At 44.5% G+C, this 24,311-nt stretch overlaps 1 protein-coding gene and 1 non-coding gene across 3 annotated transcripts in view; both read left to right on the forward strand.

The window, feature by feature from the left end:
* ZNF609 (zinc finger protein 609) overlaps positions 1-23,907 on the forward strand; it is a 186,517-nt gene extending 162,610 nt beyond the window's left edge. Inside the window, exons 3-9 of one of the 2 annotated variants that reach the window (XM_035258815.3) lie at positions 13,514-13,601; positions 15,835-18,175; positions 20,022-20,388; positions 21,805-21,980; positions 22,195-22,411; positions 22,848-22,926; positions 23,229-23,907. In XM_035258815.3, coding sequence (XP_035114706.3) covers positions 13,514-13,601; positions 15,835-18,175; positions 20,022-20,388; positions 21,805-21,980; positions 22,195-22,411; positions 22,848-22,921 — 3,263 coding nt within the window. In that variant the 3' untranslated portion in view covers positions 22,922-22,926; positions 23,229-23,907. The remainder of the gene's footprint in view (positions 1-13,513; positions 13,602-15,834; positions 18,176-20,021; positions 20,389-21,804; positions 21,981-22,194; positions 22,412-22,847; positions 22,927-23,228) is intronic. The other variant, XM_035258817.3, reaches the window with a different exon arrangement.
* On the forward strand, positions 13,786-13,892 carry LOC118145247 (U6 spliceosomal RNA). Its single transcript, XR_004730375.1, has one exon. It is a non-coding gene; the product is annotated as a U6 spliceosomal RNA (small nuclear RNA).
* Positions 23,908-24,311: the final 404 nt, after the last annotated feature.

Consider the following 24,311-nt stretch of genomic DNA (forward strand, 5'->3'; position numbering starts at 1 on the left):
TGGGAGGATGAGACACGAGAATTGTTTGAACCTGGAAGGCAGAGGTTGCAGTGAACTGAGGTTATACCACTGCTCTCCAACCTGGGCAACAGAGCAAGACTATGTCTCCAAAAATAAAATTAATATTAAAATTAAAAAATTAGCTGGGCATGGTGGCTTATGCCTGTAATCCCAGCTACTCAGAAGGCTAAGGCAGGAGAATCACTGGAACCCAGGAGGCAGATGTTGCAGTGAGCCAAGATTGCGCCACTCTGCACTCCAGCCTGGACGATAGCACAAGATTCTATCTCAAAAAAAAAAAAAAAAAAAAAAAATCACATGTCACATAGCCTCTGGAAAACTCTTTCTTACACTCATGAGAAAATGAGAGTGAAAAGACAAATTGTCTTAGTATTATGAAAATAATTTTGACTTTGCAGACTCCTTGAAAGTGCCTTTGGGACTTCGAGGGGTCCCTGAACCACACTTTGAGAACCACTGCCCTAAGAGGTGCTTTTTCATTTCTCTGTCTAGGAGAGCCTTAAAGATCTGTGTTTCATTTGTAGCCATTTCTAGGAATTCTTGGCACCTGAACTGAGATCCTCATTACCCATTGTTTTTAGAAATAACATGTTCAAAAGAGGGATAATACATGTTTTTAATTTTTTAATAAGTTGTTTATTAGACATTTACCACACACACTCACACACTGCATTCAAAGCTTGCTGACAAACTATAGTCGTAGGGAGTTAACAAAAATAGTTTGTCAGACTGATTCCTTTGGTTAGTAGCTATAGAATTTTTCCCCATGGACTTTGAGTTCCACATAACAGACTTTAAGAGAATCATGTAATTACTGGATGATAGAGCTACATTAGTATTTGCTCCCTGATTTCCTAGAGAGTAGATTGGAAGAATGAAGTTGGATGTAAAAGAGAGATTGGTGATAAGGGAAAGACTAATGCAGAAGCAAACATATTGGTGACAAGCAAAAGTAACTGCTGACAGCCAAAGAGGAGACTGAGAAGCAAAATCCAGAAACTCAGCAGAGTACTTTGGTCTCAAAGAGGGCCATTAATCCTTAATACCTCAGGAACCTTTAAAGGGACATCTGTTTACCACACCACAGCATAATCATATCTAGAATGATGACCCTGAGTCATCAAGAAAAATTTAAAATACCTTCTGTATATGGGAATTCTCCAACTTATGAATGGTTTTTGGTCCAAAGTTAATTTTCAAAATATTTTTTTTGAAACTCAAAACATTTTTCTTTACTTTTTTCTTTTATTTTAAATTTGAGACTGAGTCTTGCTCTTTCACCCAGGCTGGAATGCAGTGGCACAGTCTCAGCTCACTGCAACCTCTGCCTCCCAGATTCAAGCAATTCTCCTACCTCAGGTTCCCGAGTAGTTGGAATTGCAGGTGCACACCACCATGCCCAGCTAATTTTTGTGTTTTTAGTAGAGACAGGGTTTTGCCATGTTGGCCAGGCTGGTCTGGAACTCCTGACAGGTGATCCGCCCACCTCAAACCTCCCAAAGTGCTGGGATTATAGGTATGAGCCGCCGTACCCAGCCTCAACATTTTTCTATAAAAATAATGAAATAATTATTTTGGGCCTTAGACAAACTGCTTTTTCATTTTATCAGTCCAATAAACAACCTTTGAGGGCCTAATATTAATAAAAGTATTTTTGTTATATCTGGCTCTCATTTATATCTTTGTTTCAGTGAGAGTGCATCTAAGGCCAGAGCCTGAACATAAATACAGTTCCCCTCTGGCCTCCATCATCTGCTCTGCAAGGTACAGATGGTCTGTATCAGAGATCGGCAATTAGGGCTCAGTTATCAAATCTAGTCCCAGTTCTGGTTTTTGTAATACAGTTTTATTGGAACACAACTATGCCTATTTATTTACATATTGTCTGGGGCTTTTTTTGTACTGTAAGAGTTGAGAAGTTATGATGGAGACTGTGTGGCCTGCAAAGCCTTAAATATTTACTATCCGTACCTTTAAAAGCCTGCCATCCCTGGGTCTGCATGATCTGGTCCACCATTGTCACTAATATGCTGTCTCTCTGACCTCTTGTGTTCTCACTCTTCCCCTCACTTATTCTACTACAGCCACACTATCCTCTTTGCTCCTCAGAACATTCCAAGCGCATTCCCACCACAGGGTCGTTATACCTGCTTTTTCCTCTGCCTAAAATGTGCTTCCTTCTGATTTCCACAGGGCTCACTATCTCACCTCTTACAGATTTCTCTGCTTGAATGTCATCTTCTTGAGAAGGTTTTTTATTATTTTATTATTTTATTTTTTTTGAGACGGAGTTTCGCTCTTGTTACCCAGGCCGGAGTGCAATGGCGCGATCTCGGCTCACCACAACCTCCGCCTCCTGGGTTCAGGCAATTCTCTTGCCTCAGCCTCCCGAGTAGCTGGGATTACAGGCATGCGCTACCATGCCCAGCTAATTTTTTGTATTTTTAGTAGAGACGGGGTTTCACCATGTTGACCAAGATGGTCTCCATCTCTTGACCTCATGATCCACCCACCTCGGCCTCCCAAAGTGCTGGGATTACAGGCTTGAGCCACGCGCCCAGCGAGAAGGCTTTTTAAAATTGCCTTTTATAAAATAGCAGCATCACCATCCCTCACATGCTCTGTTCCTCTTCTGCTTTATTTTTTCTCCGTAGCTTATCACTGTCTGGGTTTTTGTTGTTTGTTTGTTTGTTGAGACAGGATTTCACTCCCTTCACCCAGGCTGGAATGCAGTGGCATGATGTGGGCTCACTGCAAGTGCCACCTCCCGGGCTCAAGAGATTCTCCTGCCTCAGTTTCCCAAGTAGCTGGGACTCCAGGTGTGTGCCACCATGTCCAGCTGATTTTTGTATTTTTTGTAGAGACAGACAATAATACCTTTATCACCTTGTCTCAAAAGTCACCATGTTGGCCAGGCTGGTTTCAAATTCCTGGGGTCAAGCAATCCTCCTCCCTCGGCCTCCCAAAGTGCTGGGATTACTGGTGTGAGCCACTGTGCCTGGCCACGTATCACTCTGACATATGCTTACATGTTCCTTTATTTATTGTCTTTCTCTCCTTATCTAAATGTGAGAGCAGAGACTTGGTCAGTTTTGTGTATTGCCACATCCCAAAACTTTAGAACAATGTCTGGCCCAGAGTAGGTACTCATTTGTTGAGTAGTTGAATAAATGAAAGCATGTATGCATGAGAATCTGCACTTTATCCAGGTTAGTTGGGGTGTATTTGTATCCATTTAGGGTGTAGTTGTCAACATCAATCAGGATTGAAAATTTGGATTAAAATAAGATTTAAAATCAACATGTAGGCAAATGCTGATATTTCCATTCGAAAACTCAGTGCTACTGGAATATTCAGGTACATTTTATCTCTTCCCCTTCCCCTTTCTCTTTTTTAGTCTCTTATATTGAGGGCAAGCATCTGTCCTTATTTATCCTTGTTCACCAGTACTTAGTCCAGCACATTCCATGAAGTTGGCTCTTAATAAATATTTGCTCACAACCCAGGAGTGGACCTCACCATTTTCTTCACTGTTTTTTGTAACTTCAGTACTTCACAGAATGCTTGGCAAATAATAGAGAGAGGCTCAGTAAATATTTGTTCCAGGTAGGAATGAATTATTTGTCTACATAGGATAGACATTATTCCAGGTTATTTGTTATGTAAATTGACCTAAAACATAGTTGTCTAAAACAATAAATGTTATCTCACACAGTTTCTGTGGGTTAGGAATTCAGGAGTTGCTTAAGTGGGTGGTCTGACCCAGAGTCCCTCATGAGGTTGTAGTCAGTTGTTGACTGACTACAGTTGTTGACTGCCATCGTCTGAAAGTATCTCTGGGGCTGGAGGATCCTCTTCAGTTTGCTTCACTACATGACTATTGGCAAAGGGCCTCAGTTTTGGCCTTATGGACTTCCCCATAGGGCTGCTTAAATCTTCTCACAGAATGGCAGCTGTCTTCCCCAAGAGAAGAAATCCCAGAGAGAAAGCAAGGAGGAACCCACAATAATACCTTTTATCACCTTGTCTCAAAAGTCAGGCACCATCACTTCTGCAAATTGCTAAAGGCATCTCACACTCCAGGGCACCTCACACCCCACCTTTTTTTTCCCCTCTGTGACTTAGGCTAGAGTCCAGATGCAACATCTCCGCTCATTACAACCTAGATTTCCCGGGTTCAAGTGACCCCCCGACATCAGCCTCCCTAGTAGCTGAGACTACAGGCACATGCCATCACACCCACATGATTTTAAAATTTTTCTGTAGAGATGAGGTCTCACTACATTGCCCAGGCTAGTTTTGAACTCCTGGGTTCAAGCAGTCCTCCTGCCTTGGCCTCCCAAAGTGTATAGATTACACACCTGAGCCACCATGTTTGGCCATGAAACTTTTTTTTTTCCACAAAACATTTTTAAAACATTGAGATATTTCTACTAAAACTAATAACTATTTTTTCTTTTTTGAGGCAGAGTCTTGTTCTGTCACCCAGGCTAGAGTGCAGTGACGCGATCTTGGCTCACTGCAGCCTCCACCTTCTGGGTTCAAGCAATTCTCTGGTCTCAGCCTCCTGTGTAGCTGAGATTACAGGCGCATTGCCACCACACCCGGCTAATTTTTCTATTTTTAGTGGAGATGGGGTTTCACCCTATTGGTCAGGCTGGTCTCAAACTCCTGACCTCGTGATTCGCCTGCCTCAGCTTCCCAAAGTGCTAGGATTATAGGTGTGAACCACCGCACCTGGCCAACTTTTTTTTTTTTTTTTTTTTGAAACAGGGTCTCATTCTATCGCCCAGACTGGAGTGCAGTGGTACAATCTCGGCTCGCCACAACCTCCACCTCCCAGGCTCAAGCGATTCTCCTGCCTCAGTCTCCTCAGTAGCTGAGATTACAGGCACATGCCACTACCGCACGGCTAATTTTTGTATTTTTAGTAGACAGGGTTTCACCATGTTGGCCAGGTTGGTCTGGAACTCTTGACCTTAGATGATCCACCTGCCTCGGCCTCCCAAAATGTTGAGATTACAGGCATGAGCCACTGCGCCCAGCAAACTAATAAGTATTTTTATGTTTATTTTTTGAACAGGTAATACATACAGATCATACCAATTCAAAAGCTAAAAGGTTCTCAGCACTTTGGGAGGCCGAGGCAGCTGGACACCTGAGGTTAGGTTATCTAACCCTAACCCTAAGAAGTTCAAGACCAGCCTGGCCAACAGGGTGAAACCCCATCTCTGCTAAAAATACAAAAATTAGCCGGGTGTGGTGGTGGGTGCCTATAATACCAGCTACTCAGGAGGCTGAGACAGGAGAATCACTTGAACCTGGGAGGCAGGGGTTGCGGTGAGCCGAGACTGTGCCATTGCACTCCGGCCTGGGCAACGAGAGCAAAACTCTGTCTCAGGAAAAAAAAAAAAAAAAGGTTTTATACAGAGAAATGATAGGCTATGACAGGTTTTATTTAACAGGATCTCTCTGGCTTCTATGTTGAGAACAGATCAGAAAGCAATAAGGGTGGAAGCAAGTTTGGAAGCGATTGCAATAATTCAAGGAGTGCTTGGAGTGGTAGGAGTGGAGGTAATGGGAAATGATCAAAATCTAGATAGATTTTGAAGGTTGAGCCAAAAAGATTTGCTGATGGTCAGGTGTGGGGACATGATAGTAAGAGAGGAGTTAAGTAAAACTCTAAGGCTTTTGACCTGAACACCTAGAAGGATGTAGATGCCATTACCTCAGATAGGGAGAACTCAGAGCAAGTTATTATTGTTGTTCTTGGTGGTGGGGGTGTTAAGGAGAGGATGGGTATCGGGAGCTCAGTTTGGAACATGTTAAGTTTGAGATCTCCATTTAGATATCCAATGGAAATGTCAAGTTTGTGATGAGATATATGAATCTGGAGTTTAGGGGAGAGGTTGGGGGTAGAGATAGAAGTTTGAGTCATCAGCCAGCCATGAAGTACCAGCAGAAGATGCTGAAGAATGACCAGAGAGATAGGAGGAAAACCAGGAGAGTGTAGTGTTCTGGAAGCCAAGTGAAAAAAGTGTTTCCTGGATGGAGTTGATCTGAGCATGAAGGAGCTGAAAGTGTGTACTAATGGAAATAGTAAAAATGAGAGGCCTAGAAAAAAAATCTCTTTCCACTATTATACTTGGATCAGCCTTGACTACACAGACATTTTGAGGTTTTGAATTATTCTCTGAAACAAAGCAGTGTTGCTTTGGGATTGAGTTGATCTCAGCATTCACTCCTAAGAACTGGGGGAACCTGGCCCAGTGCGGCAGCTCATGCCTGTAATCCCAGCACTTTGGGAGGCTGAGGCAGGTGGATCACTGGAGATTAGGAGTTCGAGACCAGCCTGGCCAACATGGTAGAACCCCATCTCTACCAAGAAAAGAATCAGGTAGAACCTGTAATACAAAAATTAACCATTAGGCGTGGGAGTGCACTCCTGTAATCCCAGCTGCTTGGGAGGCTGCGGCAGGAGAAAAGCTTGAACCTAGGAGGTGGAGGTTGCAGTAACCTGAGATTGCCCCACTGTACTCCTGACAGAGTCTCCATCTGAAAAAACAACAGTGAAAAAAAATGGGGGAACCTGACTAGTGCCTCATACATGTCGTTATTTCCCCTTTACCTTGCTCCAATATTGATCACCTTTAAGAAGGGAGAATAGTGAGTACTCTGAAAATAATGGGTAATTAGATTATGTCCATAAGACTCTTGGTAACTTTTAAGACTCCAGGCAAACAGGAAGCACTGTTTGTTGCTACTGTTGTTTAACTGTGTTATCCCAAACATGCTGAGCCTTTCCTTACTTTGTGAACACTTAGGAAAAACAGTGCTTTCTAAGATAAAGACCACTTTTTCTTTCTCTTCAGCTTACTGCCCTAAAGCTATCCTTTAATTGTTTGAAAAGACCTAATTTCTAATAGAGAAATAGATCTGTTAAGTGTTACTTGCTGCTTTTCTTTCCTGTCGTCCTGTTCTCCCAGCTGTCTCAATTTGGAACCTTGTAGGAAGAGTATTACACCTCAACAATGTGTTTCCTTTGACATTTAAACAAGCCTCCGTTTGTCTTTCCATATTAGAATTTTTTCTCTTTCCTTCTCCCATTTCCAGCACTTTGACCTGTCTTCTCCTCAGCTCATTCATTATTGCTAAAGTTTGCAGTTATACCAAAGGAGGAAGCCAGATTTATATAAACCTGTGTTCCTGCCCAGCTGTTTCCTGAATAGTAACGACATTCATCTTCTAGTTCTGTGCCCGCTGTCTGTGTACAGCTGTGCTCATCTACCATTGTAAATGAGATGCCTGTCTTTAAGTCTTACCTTGTCTAGAAACAAATGGACTCTGTTCCTATTGAACTGATTATGCATTAATCAGAGCAGGCCATCTTTGGGGGAAGACGTCACTTGAAATCACTTTGCTAATAGAGAGAATTTAGCTTTATTACTTTTTTAGGAGATATGCCATTTCCCTTAAGATGCCAGGGCACTGGAAAGGAATGGGATTTCTGTCCTTTTCCCCTCTGGATGATCCCCTGCAATCCCATATGTGTCTTTTATCTAAGGTGAAGGTAACAGGACAGTCTAAGAAAATTGTGTGAAAAGAATCAGAACCCATTAGAGATAGCCGTGTCATGCCTTAGAGTCTGAAAGATCCGACCATTAAGAGCGAACCTTTCAGTAAATTATTTATACTTTCTGGTGTTTCATTTCCTCCTTTGCAAAGGAGCCTTAACAATCCTTATATGACAGGATTTTTGGCATCCATTTATGGCCTGCCTTCCTCAAAAAGTGATTTAAAGCCAGGTGCTATGGTTCATGCCTGTAATCTCAGCTCTTTAGGAAGCCAAGGCAGGAGGATCACTTGAGACCAAGAGTTCAAGACCAGCCTGGGCAACATGGTGAGACTCCGTCTCTATTTTTAAACAAACAAACAAAAAAATTTTTTTAATAAACAAATACCTGTAATTCCAGCTACTTGGGAGGCTGAGGCAAGAGAATCACTTGAACCCAGGAGGCGGAGGTTGCAGTGAGTGGAGATTATGCCACTGTACTCTAGCCTGGGCAACAGAGTGAAACTCTGTCTCAAAAAAAAAAAAAAATTGACACAAATAAATAAATAAAAATAAAAGCTACTGGCCAAGTACAGTGACTACTGTAATCCCAGCACTTTCAGAGGCCCAGTTTGGTGGATTGCTTGAGGCTAGGAGTTCAAAACCAGCCTAGCCAACATGGAGTCTGTCTCTAATAAAAATAAAAAAATCAGCTCTGCGTGGTAGTGCACACTTGTAGTCCCTGCTACTTGGGAGGCTGAGGCACAAAAATTGCTTGAACCTGGGAGGCAGAGGTTGCAGTGAGCTGAGATTGTACCACTGCACTTCAGCCTGAACAACAGAGAGACACTGTCTAAAATTAAATAAATAAACAAAAATAAAAGTGATTTAAAGCTGTAAATATTCAGTAAGAGAATATGAAAACATCTAGCACATAATAGTTTTATTTTTATTTTCTACTTTATTTTTTGAGATGGAGCCTTGCTCTGTTGCCAAGGCTGGAGTGCAGTGGCACAATCTTGGCTCACTGCAACCTCCACCTTCTGGGTTCAGCGATTCTCTTGCCACAGCCTCCTGACTACAGGCACCCGCCACCATGCCCAGCTAATTTTTGTATTTTTAGTAGAGATGGGATTTCACCATCTTGGCCAGGCTGGTCTTGAACTCCTGACCTCAAGTGATCCACCTGCCGTGGCCTCCCAGAGTGCTGGGATTATAGGTGTGAGCCACCGCACTTGGCTGAAAGTTTTTCTTCTTTTTTTGAGACGGAGTTTCGCTCTTGTTGCCCAGGCTAGAATGCAGTGACACAATCTCAGCTCACTACAACCTCCGTCTCCTGGGTTGAAGCATTTCTCCTGCCTCAGCCTCCCAGGTAGCTGAGATTATAGGCGCCTGCCACCATGCCCGGCTAATTTTTATATTTTAGTAGAGACTGGGTTTCACCATATTGGTCAGGCTGGTTTCAAACTCCTGACCTCAGGTGATCCACCCACCTCGGCCTCCCAAAGTGCTGGGATTATAGGCACGAACCATTGCTCCTGGCTAAGTTTCTCTTATTTTTAGAGATGGAGTCTCACCCTGTCACCTAGGGTGGAGTGCAGTGGCACAGACATAGCTTCACTGTAGCTTTGAACTCTTGGGCTTGTGACCTTCCCACCTCAGACTCCCAGATTGTTGGGACTTCAGGTGGGCACCACCACAATTGGCTAGTTTTTAATTTTTTTTTTTTTTTTTTTTTTTTTGTAGAGACAGGTCTCACTGTGTTGCCCAGGCTGGTCTTGAATACCTGGCCTTGACAGATCCTCCTGCCTCAGTCTCCCAAAGCACTGGGGTTCCATGCGTGAGCCACTGTGTCACACTCATAATAGATGTTTGATGAATGTTTGAATCACAATCCAATGGATTGTTCTGCTTAACCTGGTAAGGCTGAAAAAGAAGAATCCAACTTACTAAACCAAAGTTCTCTCCTGCCCTAATTTTCTTAGAATGAGACTTCTTGGGTAGGATAATTCTTTTTTTCCTCTCCCTTGCCTGATTTGGTTTTATGATGAAGCACCCTACATTTTGATTTCAAAGAAAACAAGGGCTAAATAAGGCCTTATTTAAAGCCACAACCAAGTGTTCGGATTCAAGTCCTGATACTCCATAGTTTCGCCTAAAGCACTCCCTTTGTATTTATTTCTTGAAAACCTACTGTAAGTCAGTTGTTGAATTTATTAATTTTATAATTTATTTCTGTTTTAATCCCATATTATTGATTAAAAATCTGAGATTCGTAGAAGCTACGCGACTTGTTCAAGGTTACACTATAACAAAGCCAAGATTTGCACCAAGGTTTTCTGACTCTGTATCTGGTGATTTTTAGACGCCATCGTATGTCAAAGAAGAAATGAGTAAGGCTGGTCACAGTGGCTCATGCCTGTAATCCCAGCACTTTGGGAGGCCGAAGCTGGCAGATCACGAGGTCAAGAGATCAAGACCATCCTGGCCAACATAGTGAAACCCCGTCTCTACTAAAATATAAAGATTAGCTGGATGTGGTGGCATGCATCTGTAGTCCCAGCTACTCGGGAGGCTCAGGCAGAATTGCTTGAGCCTGGGAGGCAGAGGTTGCAGTGAGCTGAGATCTTGCCACTGCACTCCAGCCTGGCACCTGGTGACAAAGCAAGACTCTGTCCCCCCCACCCCCCAAAAAAAGAATAAATGAATATAAGTGAGTTTTTAGACATAGGTCCTGGAAGTGCCAAATCAAAAAGTATTTATTAGTGTGTGACCAAAGACAAAAGGATAATTCCAGATCTCCACATTTATTGTCTTGATACATTCCATAGAAAATGTGCCTTGGGGCTGGGCATGGTGGCTCATGCGGAGGCTGAGCAGAAGGATCACCTGAGGTCAGGAGTTCAAGACCAGGTTGGCCAACATGGTGAAATCCCATCTCTACTAAAAATACAAAAATTGGCCAGGCACAGTGGCTCACGCCTGTAATCCCAGCACTTTGGGAGGCTAAGGTGGGCAGATCAGAAGGTCAGGAGTTGAAGACCAGCCTGGCCAACATGGTGAAACTCCGTCTCTACGTTAAAAAGAATAATTAGCCTGGTGTGGTGGTAGGCACCTGTAATCGCAGCAACTCGGGAGACTGAGGCAGGCGAATCACTTGAACCCAGGAGGTGGAGGTTGCTGTGAGCCAAGATCGTGCTGTTGCACTCCAGCCTGGGCAACAAGAGCAAACCTCTGTCTCAAAAAGAAAAAATAATAAATAAGCAGAGATGTAAGTCACTAGAAGTGAGGCTGAAGCTGTGGACACTGGCTGACCTCTAGATTCTGGGAACAAAGAATAGTACATGAGAGGTGATTTCTGAGGGGTAAATAGATACTAAAAATGCTCATAGACTAAGAATGTGAGGCCAGGGGAGTAAGATGCTAACCCCCAATCAGCGTTATGAAAGGTGGCTTAAAATAGTTAATTGAGCAGTGAAGGATGGAAGCTTTAAGGAGTTGGGAAGGACAGTTTCAAGCTGATTCATTATTAGAATATAACTGTGATATCCTAAATTTCACTGTGGCATAGGCCATTTGAAGACCTACTGGACTGAGTCCTTAGGGGACCAGAAGAAAGAAATTGCAAAGTCATGACACAGAGAAAGGGGAAAAGGTAAAAACAAAAACATCCCACTCATTATAAGGCTGCAAACCAAAATGTTAATAATAGTAATCTAATTTTAAGAAAGATAACCAATAAAAATTAACCAGGACTTCCACTTCAGAGAAGATGGAGTAGACAGATTTTTTCCCTATTCCTCCCACTAAATACAATAAAAACCCTGGAAATTATATATAAAACAAATATAACAAGACTGTGAAAGGTAGAAGAAGGCAGACCAGCTATGGGCCTCAAGACCTTAGAAACAATATGGTGATGAGTTCCCTGGGTTTTCTTTTTGTCTCTAGTATCCCAGACCCATTGGAGCTAAAACTGAATATATTTAATGGTAAAAGACTGAATGGAGTCAGGTGCAGTGGCTCACGCCTGTAATCTCAGCACTTTGGCAAACGGATTGTTTGAGCTCAGGGGTTCAAGACCAGCCTGAGCAAAATGGACAGCGGAGGATCACTTGAGCCCAAGGGTTTGAACCCAATCTGGAAAACATAGTAAGACATTGTCTTTAAAAGAATTTAAATGCCCCCCCCCAATAAAAAACCCCTATACAAAACATAATTTTTCTTTTACCATATTAGCAAAGAACAAAATGAAAACACTGTTGCCAAAGGAAAAGGGGAAGAGGTATTTCCTGGGCTACTATAAATGGGTATATGAATGAGTACACCTTCTTTGAGGCAATTTGGAGGCGGTATGGCAGTATTTATCAGGACTCCAAATACAGATTCATTGTGATGAGCAGTTTTACTTAGAGGAATTCATCTTACAGGCATATTCTTACAGATAAGATGAAACATTTGTGCAAGATTGTTCATTGTCATTTATTTGTAATAGCAGAAGATTGAAGCAACCTAAGTGTCCATTCAAATGCAGCCACTGAAAAGAATGAAGTAGCTGTCTGTCTCCACATATGGGATGATCCAAAAAATTTGGGTACATGGAAAAAGCATTGTGCAGAACATTGTGTATATTGCTATCATTTAAGGAAGAATGTATAAACATTTGCTATATATGCATATAAAATATCTGTGGAAGACTTTTGGATGTTTCTACATAGGGGAAATGGAAGACCAAAGAACAGTGACAGAAGGGACAGTTCATTTTATATTAGGGTTTGTTGGGGATTTTTCCTTTTTTTTTTTTTTTTTTTGCTACCTTTTGAATTTTGGAATAACTACCTTAACTAGTCAAAAGCTTTTTTTATTTTTTTGAGACAGAGTGCCACTCTGTTGCCCAGGCTGGAGTGCAGTTGCACAATCTCAGCTCACTGTAAACTCCGCCTCCTGGGTTCAAGCGATTCTCCTGCCTCGGCCTCCTCAGTAGCTGGGATTACAGACACATGCCACCATGACCAGTTAATTTTTTTTTTTTTTTTTTTTTTGAGACAGTCTTACTCCATCACCAGGCGCCAGGCTGGAGTGCAGTGGCGCGACCTTGGCTCACTGCAGCCTCCGCCTCCCGAGTTCAAGCAATCCTTCTGCCTCAGCCTCACGAGTAGCTGGGACTACAGGCGCGCACCACCATGCCCAGCTAATTTTTTTGTATTTTTAGTAGAGACAGGGTTTCACCATGTTGGCCAGGATGGTCTCGATCTCTTGACCTCGTGATCCGCCTGCCTCGGCCTCCCAAAGTGCTGGGATTACAGGCGTGAGCCACTGTGCCCAGCCCCAGTTAATTTTTATAATTTTAGTAGAGACGGGTTCTCCCCATATTGGCTAGCCTGCTCTTGAGCTCCTGGCTGCAAGTGATCTGCCTACCTTCGCCTCCCAAAGTACTGAGATTACAGGCGTGAGCCATCACACCTGGCCAAAAAAAAAATTTTTTTTTAATTATCCAGGTTTGGTGGCATGCCCCTGTGGTCTCAGCTACTTGGGATGCTGAAGAGGGACGATCAATTGAGGCTCCACTCTTACCCTGGGCAACAGAGCAAGACCCCATCTCCAAAAACAAAAATAAAATGTGTCTTGACCTGACCATGAAGTCTTTTTAAAAATATATATATATTTGTTGTTGTTGTTGTTGTTGTTGTTGAAGTATTTTATTTATTTATTTATTTTGCAGACTATGAAGTCTTTATAACTGTTACCCATCCTAAGGGGCCTCAGTGGCATTGTAGGCAATTCCTATGGAACTATTCTGGCCCAATCCTATTTGTCCCATTGGTACCCAGAGCATCTCCTAAACCCTCTTAGAGAAGTCAGAGTGCTGATCCAAAGAACACTCTTCTCAGTGACAAATGGGATGTTTCTTGTCTATATCTGTATGCTTTTATTTTCCAGGGATGTTGGTGGTAAATGTAACGTGGAGGAACAAGACATATGTGGGTACACTTCTTGACTGCACACGACATGATTGGGCACCCCCAAGGTAAGCACTTACAGCTATTTAGTTTATATTAGTCAGAACCACTGTAATTGGTGATCTCTTGTACTTTTATCCTGCTAGAATTATACACACAACTTTTAAAGGACACGATGGTGTAGATACCAGGGAAAGTACTGTATTGACATTCAAGAAGACTGAATGAATTGTGTATTAAAGTGTTCAGGGGGTGCTCACTTCAACAGTACATATATTAAAATTGGAACAATACAGAGAAGATTAGCATGGTCCCTACACAAAGATGACATGCAAATTTGTGAAGTGTTCCATGTTTTTAAAATTAGGGGGGAAAAAAGTAAAATGTTCAGGGGATATGTTGGGGAAATGGGGAGAAAATCCTATTTAAGCCTTTGTCTGGAATTATTAAAGTCACCCTGAGACCAAAGCCGTAACATCTAACCATGAGTGAGCAAACATTCATTTATAGTAGCTATTCCTCAGAAATTTGAACTCAAGAACATTTTTAGTTTTATAAACTCTACTAGAACATAGGGGTTTCACAAGGACCTTTTCATGTTGCAATTTGACCTTTAGATGGATATTTCAATCAATAGCACTGTACAGCTTGTTCCTAATATTAGTGCCCAGTTTGTCAGGGTTTGGGGAACCCAAGCGCTGGGGGTAATTTACAGCTAACATAAGGTAACATCCTAGGAGCTTACCAATTAATGCAATTCCCATGCAGTCACAGTTTCCTTTAATGAATTATATTCATTGAAAATGATAGCTATTGGGGCTGGGCAGTATAATCCCAGCACTCTGAGAGGCTGAGGCAGGCAGATCACCTGAGGTCTGGAGTTCGACACCAGCCTGACCAACATGGAGAAACCCCATCTCTACTAAAAACACAGAATTAGCTGGATGTGGTGGTACATGCCCGTAATCCCAGCTACTTGGGAGGCTGAGGCAAGATAATTGCTTGAACCCAGGAGACAGAGGTTGCAGTGAGCCAAGATCATGCCACTCCACTCCAGCCTGGGCAACAGGAGCGAAACTTCATCTAAAAAGAAAAAGAAAATGGTAGTTATTATCTGGACAGTTGTTTTAGAAAAAGTTCGCCCATTGTTTCTATGAAACAAAGATGGGCAGAAATATCCCAAGGAAAGGTATTTTAAAGTTCTTGATTCCATACCACTTTTTTTTTCTCAGATGTGATTATGCTCTACCTAGGGTTATTTATGCCTCCTAATTTTCAGAGATGCTGGGCCAGGTCTCTAGAGGCTTAGACATTTATAAGACTATATTCAGACAATAATAGTTGCCCTGATAAGAATCAGAAGCAGATGAGTCAAAACAAGTTTGCAAAGTTCTTTACGCCCTCCCTTTGCATTTCTGAGAAACCTATTGGAAGGACTTATATCTGCTTTGAGCAGACAAGAATCCAGAAAGATAGGAGCTGAGTGAGTAGGTTGATAACAGGGAAGCAGTAAGTAGCTTTACAATAGGACTATTCTGGGAACCCAAAGGAGATATTTGACAAAATTTGCCTTTTTTCTGCAATAGCTATGGTTCCTACTGTCTTAGAAACAACCTACTCCAGTTGCCCCCTGGGACAAGAGAGTCAAAACCATCTTTAGATCTACAAGGGAACCAATCTTAGCTAAAGGTTTAATTCTAGGGAGTGTTTCAAGCTTCATGAAAAGCCACTTTAGGGCCTATGAGGAATGACCCCTAGGTGCAGATCTCCAGACATTCAAAGAACTCACGTACTCTTAGTTATATCTGATGTTTAGGGAACTCTTAAATGGATAGGTGCTTTGTTCTTCCTTTCTATATCTTCACAGTGAGGTGTGTAGGAAAAAGGCATTGGGCTAAAAGTAGAGCTAGGGTCTTGTCGTACATTGCCGTTAATCAATGATGTGACCTTGAACAAGTCACTTAGCATGCCTGGCCTCAATTTCCTGGATGATTTCTAACATCTTTACTGAAACCATGACTATGGGTGCATATAGGAAATGTAGACATGACTGTTTGTCTTATGGAGCAAACTCTGCACGGCTTTAGAGGTCAGTGTTGGGGAATAATAAGTAGCTAGCAGGCAGATAGCATCCCAGGAATTCACCATTTAGTGCAGTTCCCAATCAGAATTTCTTTTAACAAATCATATTGATTGAAAATTATAGTCATCATCTGGATAGTTCTTCTGGAGGCTACAGCCAAACTAGTTTAAAGATGTTTTCTCATCTTCATAATACCGTTGTGTTTATCCTTTGCCAAGGTTCTGTGACTCCCCGACCAGTGACCTGGAAATGCGCAATGGTCGGGGTAGAGGCAAACGCATGCGTCCCAACAGTAACACACCTGTCAATGAGACAGCCACAGCCTCTGACAGCAAAGGGACCAGTAGCAGCAGCAAAACCCGAGCAGGAGCCAATAGCAAAGGCCGTCGGGGCAGCCAGAATTCTTCGGAGCATCGCCCACCTGCCAGCAGCACTTCTGAGGATGTCAAGGCCAGCCCTTCCTCAGCTAATAAGCGGAAAAACAAACCTCTTTCAGACATGGAACTGAATTCTAGCTCAGAGGACTCCAAAGGGAGCAAACGTGTCCGTACTAATTCCATGGGCTCAGCCACTGGCCCACTCCCTGGGACCAAGGTAGAACCCACTGTTCTGGACAGAAACTGTCCCTCCCCAGTCCTGATTGACTGTCCCCACCCAAACTGCAACAAGAAGTACAAGCACATCAATGGACTTAAGTACCACCAAGCTCATGCCCATACAGATGATGACAGCAAGCCGGAAGCAGATGGGGACAGTGAGTACGGAGAGGAACCTATTCTCCATGCAGATCTTGGGAGCTGCAATGGTGCATCTGTCACACAGAAAGGTTCCTTGTCCCCTGCCCGCTCAGCTACCCCCAAAGTTCGGCTTGTAGAGCCTCATAGCCCTTCTCCTTCAAGCAAATTCAGCACAAAAGGCCTCTGTAAGAAAAAGTTGAGTGGGGAAGGCGACACAGACCTTGGGGCCTTATCCAATGATGGCTCTGATGATGGACCCTCAGTGATGGATGAAACAAGCAACGATGCCTTTGATACTTTAGACAGGAAGTGTATAGAAAAAGAAAAATGTAAAAAACCTTCTACTTTAAAACCTGAAAAGATTCCTTCCAAGAGCTTAAAGTCAGCCCGTCCCATTGCCCCTGCCCTACCCCCACAGCAAATCTACACCTTCCAGACGACCACCTTTACAGCAGCAAGCCCAGGCTCTTCCTCAGGCTTGACCGCCACAGTGGCACAAGCCATGCCCAACAGTCCCCAACTTAAGCCCATTCAGCCCAAGCCCACTGTTATGGGAGAACCGTTCACAGTCAACCCTGCCTTGACTCCAGCCAAGGATAAGAAAAAGAAAGACAAAAAAAAGAAGGAATCTTCGAAGGAACTTGAAAGTCCTCTGACCCCAGGGAAGGTGTGTCGAGTAGAAGAAGGCAAAAGCCCATTCAGGGAGTCTTCAGGAGATGGGATGAAAATGGAGGGGCTCCTAAATGGCTCATCAGACCCCCACCAAAGCCGACTGGCTAGCATCAAGGCTGAAGCTGACAAGATCTACAGCTTCACGGACAATGCCCCCAGCCCTTCCATTGGAGGCAGTAGCCGCCTTGAAAACACTACCCCTACTCAGCCCCTAACTCCCTTACATGTAGTGACCCAGAATGGAGCTGAAGCCAGCTCAGTCAAAACCAACAGCCCTGCATACTCTGACATTTCTGATGCTGGGGAGGATGGGGAGGGCAAGATAGACAGTGTCAAATCAAAGGACGCTGAGCAATTGGTTAAAGAAGGGGCTAAGAAAACTCTTTTCCCCCCTCAGCCTCAGAGCAAAGACTCACCATATTACCAAGGCTTTGAGAGTTACTATTCTCCAAGTTATGCACAGTCCAGCCCAGGGGCTCTGAACCCCAGCAGCCAGGCAGGAGTGGAGAGCCAGGCCCTAAAGACTAAAAAGGATGAGGAACCTGAGAGCATAGAAGGGAAAGTGAAGAACGATGTCTGTGAGGAAAAGAAACCTGAACTGAGCAGTTCCAGTCAGCAGCCTTCGGTCATCCAGCAGCGTCCCAACATGTACATGCAGTCCCTGTACTACAACCAGTATGCCTACGTGCCCCCCTATGGCTACAGTGACCAGAGTTACCACACCCACCTTCTGAGCACTAACACGGCTTACCGGCAGCAGTATGAAGAACAGCAGAAACGTCAGAGTTTAGAGCAGCAGCAGCGGGGAGTGGACAAGAAGGCAGAGATGAGCCTGAAGGAGCGGGATGCAGCACTCAAGGAAGAGTGGAAGCAAAAGCCGTCAATTCCACCAACTCTCACCAAGGCCCCCAGCCTGACAGACCTGGTAAAGTCAGGACCTGGCAAGGCCAAGGAGGCAGGGGCTGACCCAGCCAAATCAGTCATCATTCCCAAGTTAGATGACTGTTCAAAACTCCCTGGCCAGGCCCCTGAAGGCCTAAAAGTGAAGCTGAGTGACGCCAGCCACCTAAGCAAGGAGGCCTCTGAGGCCAAGACAGGCGCTGAGTGTGGTCGACAGGCAGAGGTGGATCCAATACTCTGGTACCGACAGGTAACTGTTGCCCTGGGAGGAAGTGGAAATACCATATGATAATCTTTCTGTCTTCCTCACAAATAAGGGCTGTCCTTATGTAGGGGTTCAACAGAATTGAGGTTAGCAGGAGAGATGTATAATTTTAAGGATTATTTACCTTTGTAAACCATTTTAATGTGTTTATTTTGATTATTACTAGTTTTTCTTTATTTCTTTTTCTTTTTTGAGACAGAGTTTTACTCTTGTTCCCCAGGCTGGAGTACAATGGCATGATCTCAGCTTACTGCAGCCTCTGCCTCCCGGTTCAAGCAATTCTCCTGCCTTAGCTTCCCCTAAGTAGCTGGGATTACAGGCATGCACCACCATGCCCAGCTAATTTTTTGTAGTTTTAGTAGAGTCGGGGTTTCTCCATGTTGGTCAGGCTGCTGGTCTCAAACTAACGACCTCAGGTGATCTGCCCGCGTCGGCCTCCCAAAGTGCTGGGATTACAGGTGTGAGACACCATGAACAGCCTACTATTTTTTCAAGATGGAATCTCACTCTGTTGCCTAGGCTAGAGTGCAGTGGTACGATTTTGGCTCACTGCAACCTCCGCCTCCCAGGTTCAAGCTATTCTCCTGCCTCAGCCTCCCTAGTGGCTGGGATTACAGGCACATGCCACCACACCCAGGTAATTTTTTTTTTTTTTTTTAGTGGAAATAGGGTCTCACCGTGTTCGTCAGACTGGTCTCGAACTCCTGACCTCAAGTGATCCAGCTGCCTTGGCCTCCCAAAGTGCCGGGATTGCAGGCATGAGCCACTGCACCCAGCCAATTTATTTTTATGTTTTTGTAGAGATCTCTGTTGCCCAGGCTGAAATGCAATGATGTAGTCATAGCTCACTGCAATTTCCAGCTCCTAGGCTCAAGCGATCCTCCTACCACCACCTCCTAAGTAGCTAGGACTACAGATGCATGCCACCATGCCTAGGTAATGTTTTAATTTTTTATAGAGAGGGGTCTCACTGTGTTGCCCAGGCTGGTCTCAAACTCCTGGCCTCAAGCAATCCTCCCGCCTCAGCCTCCCAGAGCACTGGGATTCATATAACGTTTTTTTAAAAAGCACTTTTGCATTTATAATAGGTGGTTTTTCCATTTGACAAGAGCAGCCCAGACAAGTTAGCTTATTTTGTCTAGGGTTGTTTGAGATCTCACTAGCAGAGTGAGGATTAAAACCCAGGCATCTCTATTCCTTTTCCACTGTTTGGTTCCTATGAAATGAATTATTGATGGTGTCTCCATTTTTTAGAGTAGGTCAAAAGTATATTACTGTTACCGAGTTTCTTTAACAAGGATTTTATAGATTGAGTTATAACTAGAAACTTGGAATCTCGTATCTTGCTCCATGCATGGGACTTCTGTCTTCCCTTCCCTCTTTGTATAATAGTTATGCCTCCCTCCTCTGACCTGAGTGGCACTTACAAGCTTTCCACCCCGAGTTTGAAGAAGTGAAACAACCTAAACATCTTGAAAGGGGCAGCCTCAGTTCTGGTTCTGGTTGTTTCTGGTTCTGTTCTGTTCTTTCGGTTTCAGTCATTTCCCCAGAATGCATGTTCTCACCTAGAAAACACCCACTGATGCACAGATGGATTTTCCTTTTCTCTCCCTGCCCCATCTTGTTCCCTGTGGGTGGGTGCAGAGGTAGGGGCAGGGGCTTTTTAAGCAAAAGCAGACAGAGTTGGATCATAAGCAATATCAGTAGAGGCCAAGATCCTACTCTGCCCCAGGTCTGGTAATTGTCTGCTCTGGTGGTTCTACTGGAACCTTGGGCTTGAAATATATCTCTTAGCTGTATAACACCAGTCATTGTTCTGTGATTGTTGTAGGAAGCAGAGCCCCGGATGTGGACATATGTTTATCCTGCCAAGTACTCAGACGTCAAGTCAGAGGATGAGCGGTGGAAGGAGGAGCGGGACCGCAAATTGAAGGAGGAAAGGAGTCGGAGTAAGGACTCCATCCCCAAGGAAGATGGAAAGGAAAGCACAAGTAATGACTGCAAGCTGCCCACGTCGGAGGAGTCTCGCCTTGGGAGCAAGGAGCCTCGGCCAAGTGTCCATGTGCCTGTGTCCTCCCCGCTCACCCAGCACCAGTCCTACATCCCCTACATGCACGGCTATTCGTACAGCCAATCCTACGACCCCAACCACCCCAGCTACCGCAGTATGCCTGCTGTGATGATGCAGAACTACCCAGGTACAGCACCTAGTGCCTGCTGCTATTCCATTCACTGGAAAGGGAATGAAGCACAGATTTCACATCCAGAGTTTTCTTAGTCAGCCCTACAGCATATTAAGGCTCACTTAGATGACAGCCCTTTTTTTCACTTAGTTGTTCTGTGAGGTGGCCACCCTAACCCATAGCTCCTTGAATGACCCATAATGATAGTCTGTGTGACCACCTCTCTCTCCCTTTCTCCAACTTAAGGATTGCCTCTATAGTCAGTTCTCATTGCCAACTAAAAGTAAAACTCCTTCTCTCTCTATCACTCCCGTCTCCCCTCAGCTGGAATTTGTAAACCATATACTCCACATTTTGCAGTGTGCTAGGCACTGTTGGGGGTACAAAAGAACTAGAGCCATTGAGTTCCTTCCACTCCCGGAGCTTACAGCTTAATCATAGCGGAGAGACACATAGAACAAACAGAATGCAGGCCAGAACGATGCACGGATTCAGTTGCAAGATCATGTTCACCTGCCAGGTAAGAGCAGTTTGAAGTCAGACTTGGGGGAAGTCTAGCTAGATTCAGCTTAGAAAAGATAAGCTCTTTATACTGTTTAAAATTTTTTTAACTTATTAGGAGAAAATGGTCTTTACTCTCTGATTTATGTTGCCTAGTGAGCCTCGTGGGGTGCTTCTGGGGCAGAAGGGCACTTCTTTAGCCTCACTCCTTAGAGCTCCCAGCTTCCTACAGCCGCCTAAATAGTCTCAACATTCTAGTGACATTATTACAAAGCACACTCTAAATAGAAGTAAGCTTTTCAAACAGAATTAGGAAATTGTCTTACCCCTGAGGCGTTCCTTTATCCCTGTCACCCACACCCATCTTTATAAAAATCATAGTTGCATTTGTTGAGTGCTTGCCCTGAGCCAGGCGCAGTCCTGTGAGATTTATGCACATTTATCTTTTTTAATCCTCCCCATCACCTTAAGTAATAAGTATTGGTATCTTCATTTTTTTTTTTTTTTTTTTAAAGCCAGTCAAATTTAGGGTATCTTCATTTTTGATGATGAAGAAACTGAAGTTCAAAACAGTTACTAATTTGCTCAAGGTTACCAAGCTAGTAAGTCTCAGAGGTGGGGTTTGGAGACCAAGGCTCTGACTCCAGATCCTGTGATCTTTCTACTTTATCAAATCACTTCTTGAAGATGAACCTGAGACCAGTTCAAAGAACCATTATTGGATCTAGGGAAGTTGGCTGCAGGAAATAGGGCTGTGCTCTTAATATCCCTTAGCAAATTTTTCCTATAAAGCTTTGTAAAGAAAGGTCAAGCCAACAGTCTCAGCCAAAGACACTGTGTTAGAAAGCTGAAGCCCACCTAACGACGCTCATTAAAGCAGAGTGTCCTCTACCTCTCCCATCTCTGACTGTTTGATTTGTCCTTCCACAGGTTCCTACCTGCCTTCCAGCTACTCTTTTTCCCCATATGGCAGCAAGGTCTCAGGTAGTGAAGATGCTGACAAGGCACGAGCCAGCCCCAGTGTCAGTTGTAAATCCAGCTCTGAGTCCAAAGCCCTGGACATCTTGCAGCAGCATGCCAGTCACTACAAGAGCAAGTCTCCCACGGTAAGAGACGTACTCTGATGCTGGCTGTTACCCAAAGACCAGAAAGGCCAAACCCAGGGTCTGGGAGAAGGGGGGCAATGGCCCTAGTAGGGCATCTTCTTGATTCTTAGGTGTCTTGCACTTTTAGGGGTCATAAGGTGGGACCCTGGGCATCTCACTTATGTATGTGTGTGTGTCTCACTTAGTGCTTCTGTGTCTCTGGTTTCCTTTCCAGATAAGTGATAAAACTTCTCAGGAGAGAGATCGAGGAGGCTGTGGGGTGGTTGGGAGTGGTGGCAGTTGTAGCAGCGTTGGGGGAGCTGGTGGGGGTGAACGGAGTGTTGACCGGCCCCGCACCTCTCCTTCCCAGCGCCTGATGTCCACACACCACCACCACCACCACTTGGGGTACTCGTTGCTCCCAGCACAGTACAACTTACCCTATGCAGCAGGTAAGCCTGTTTTTCTACCACCTGTTGTTTTGTCTTGTTTTGTTTATCTTCATCCCAGTAGTAATGCCCACAGCTAGGACCTTCCTCCCTGCCCCATGATAATCCTTTTTTTTTTTTTGAGCTTCTAATCTGTGTACAGTCCTAACCTCCTGCAGTCATTAAAGTGTATGATATTATTTCCTCCCTTGGAGTTTTGGGACTCTTAAACTCCTCCAGAATACTGGCTTTGATAGTCAGAAGCATATGGAACAAGGTGTTCCCCATAGTCCAAGAGAAAGACTCAGCTGAGAAATAGAGCCTTACTATCTATCTCCAGCAAATATATCTGGCTGAGTTATCAGATTTTTTTTTTCTGTCATCACCCCAAAACTCAGGGAATATGGTTAATGGAAGGTTTCTGTGAGTGCTACACTAACATGTTCTCCTGCTCACTCAGGGCTTTCTTCTACAGCCATTGTTGCCAGCCAGCAAGGCTCAACTCCCTCACTCTACCCACCCCCCAGGAGGTGAGAATGGTAAGTAACTTTTGTTAATTTGGGGCAACATATAAAGCAGGGATAGTTGCTACCTGGATCACAGAATTCCTAAGTGAGGAATAGCTCTGAGGGGTCAGCCATCTGGAATCCATGGAACCCTGGCCACGCCTCTTATACAGGAGTCTCCCATGAAGCCATGTTTATCTGAGAGGGCCTGTGAAACAGTGTCCCCTAGGGACCAATACTGGCCACTCCTGCAGGTCATTCTCTTGGAGTGCCACCTTGTGGTTATTTTACCAACAGGCTGAGTGCCTGGTTATCTGTCCATGTTTCCCTTGCAGACACCAAGTGCCCGGATAAAGTCAGCTTCACGGGCCCGGACTGGCTCACGGAGGTGCTGAAGGTGCCATTTAGACATCAGTTAAATGGTGTTGATCATCCTGTTTGCCGTTTCCACCATGACTGAAGGCAGACCCTTGGCTATGTCGCCCACCAGACCTCCGGACTACCTGACCCTCCCTCTTCCTCAGGAGCTGGAGAGCTGGTACTTAGCAAAAATATTTATTCTCTCAGCCACAGTCATGACTCTTGTGGCCTCTGTGGCGATGAAGGCATGGGAAGCAACCAGGGGAACATGGCGTCAGCCCAGAGAAGCCGCTACTCTGTTCTCTAAGCCCCTGGTCTGCTGCCAGAGCAGTACCAACCCCCCCGCCCTGCAGCCAGGGAGGGACCCCCCCCCACCCCAAGCACTGGGTAAGGTCTGAAGACAGCACAGCAGCCATACCCCTCACCATCATTACCACCATCACCAGATTCTGCATCTCCCTAGTGCTTTGCACCCTGGGAACTGGCAGCATGTGGAGGAACTAGAATCTCAGGAAAGAAATTGGGGGTTGTTTTCTACATAACTGTGAAAACAAGGTCTTCAAATGTGGAGACTTCTCCCCTCTTACATGAGCACATATAAACGCTCACAGCCTGGCCTGGAAAGGAAGACCAAGGCATCTGCCCCAACATGGCCTTGAGCTGCCTGTGAGGCAGGGGGCAGGGGTTCCAAAATCAGCACAGGGCTCCCTAGGGACACTGGGAGCAAGCTGGCGCTGGAGCATGAATGGCGTCTGTGAAGTAGAACCTGCATCCCCACTAAGTCCTGCTGCTTCTTATTCCCCAACTCCTTGCCCCTTTCCCTTCCCTCCTAACCCCTTGGTGCCTTTCCCAGGGGGATCCCCACGCTGGTCTTGCCTCTTGTTCTCCACTGCTTAGCTCTTAAGCCTCAGGCAGATAAACTAGTATTTCCCCCAGCATGGGGAACCTTGGAGTCTGCCAGGTCAGCTTAGGTCAAGGCCCAGAAGGCAGGCCCTGGGAATACCCAGCAGTTCTTGGAGATATCCTGTCATTTAGTCATATGATATCTTCCTCATTTG

Source organism: Callithrix jacchus, chromosome 8 (genome assembly GCF_049354715.1).
Source record: "Callithrix jacchus isolate 240 chromosome 8, calJac240_pri, whole genome shotgun sequence".
NCBI classification, from domain to species: domain Eukaryota; kingdom Metazoa; phylum Chordata; class Mammalia; order Primates; family Cebidae; genus Callithrix; species Callithrix jacchus.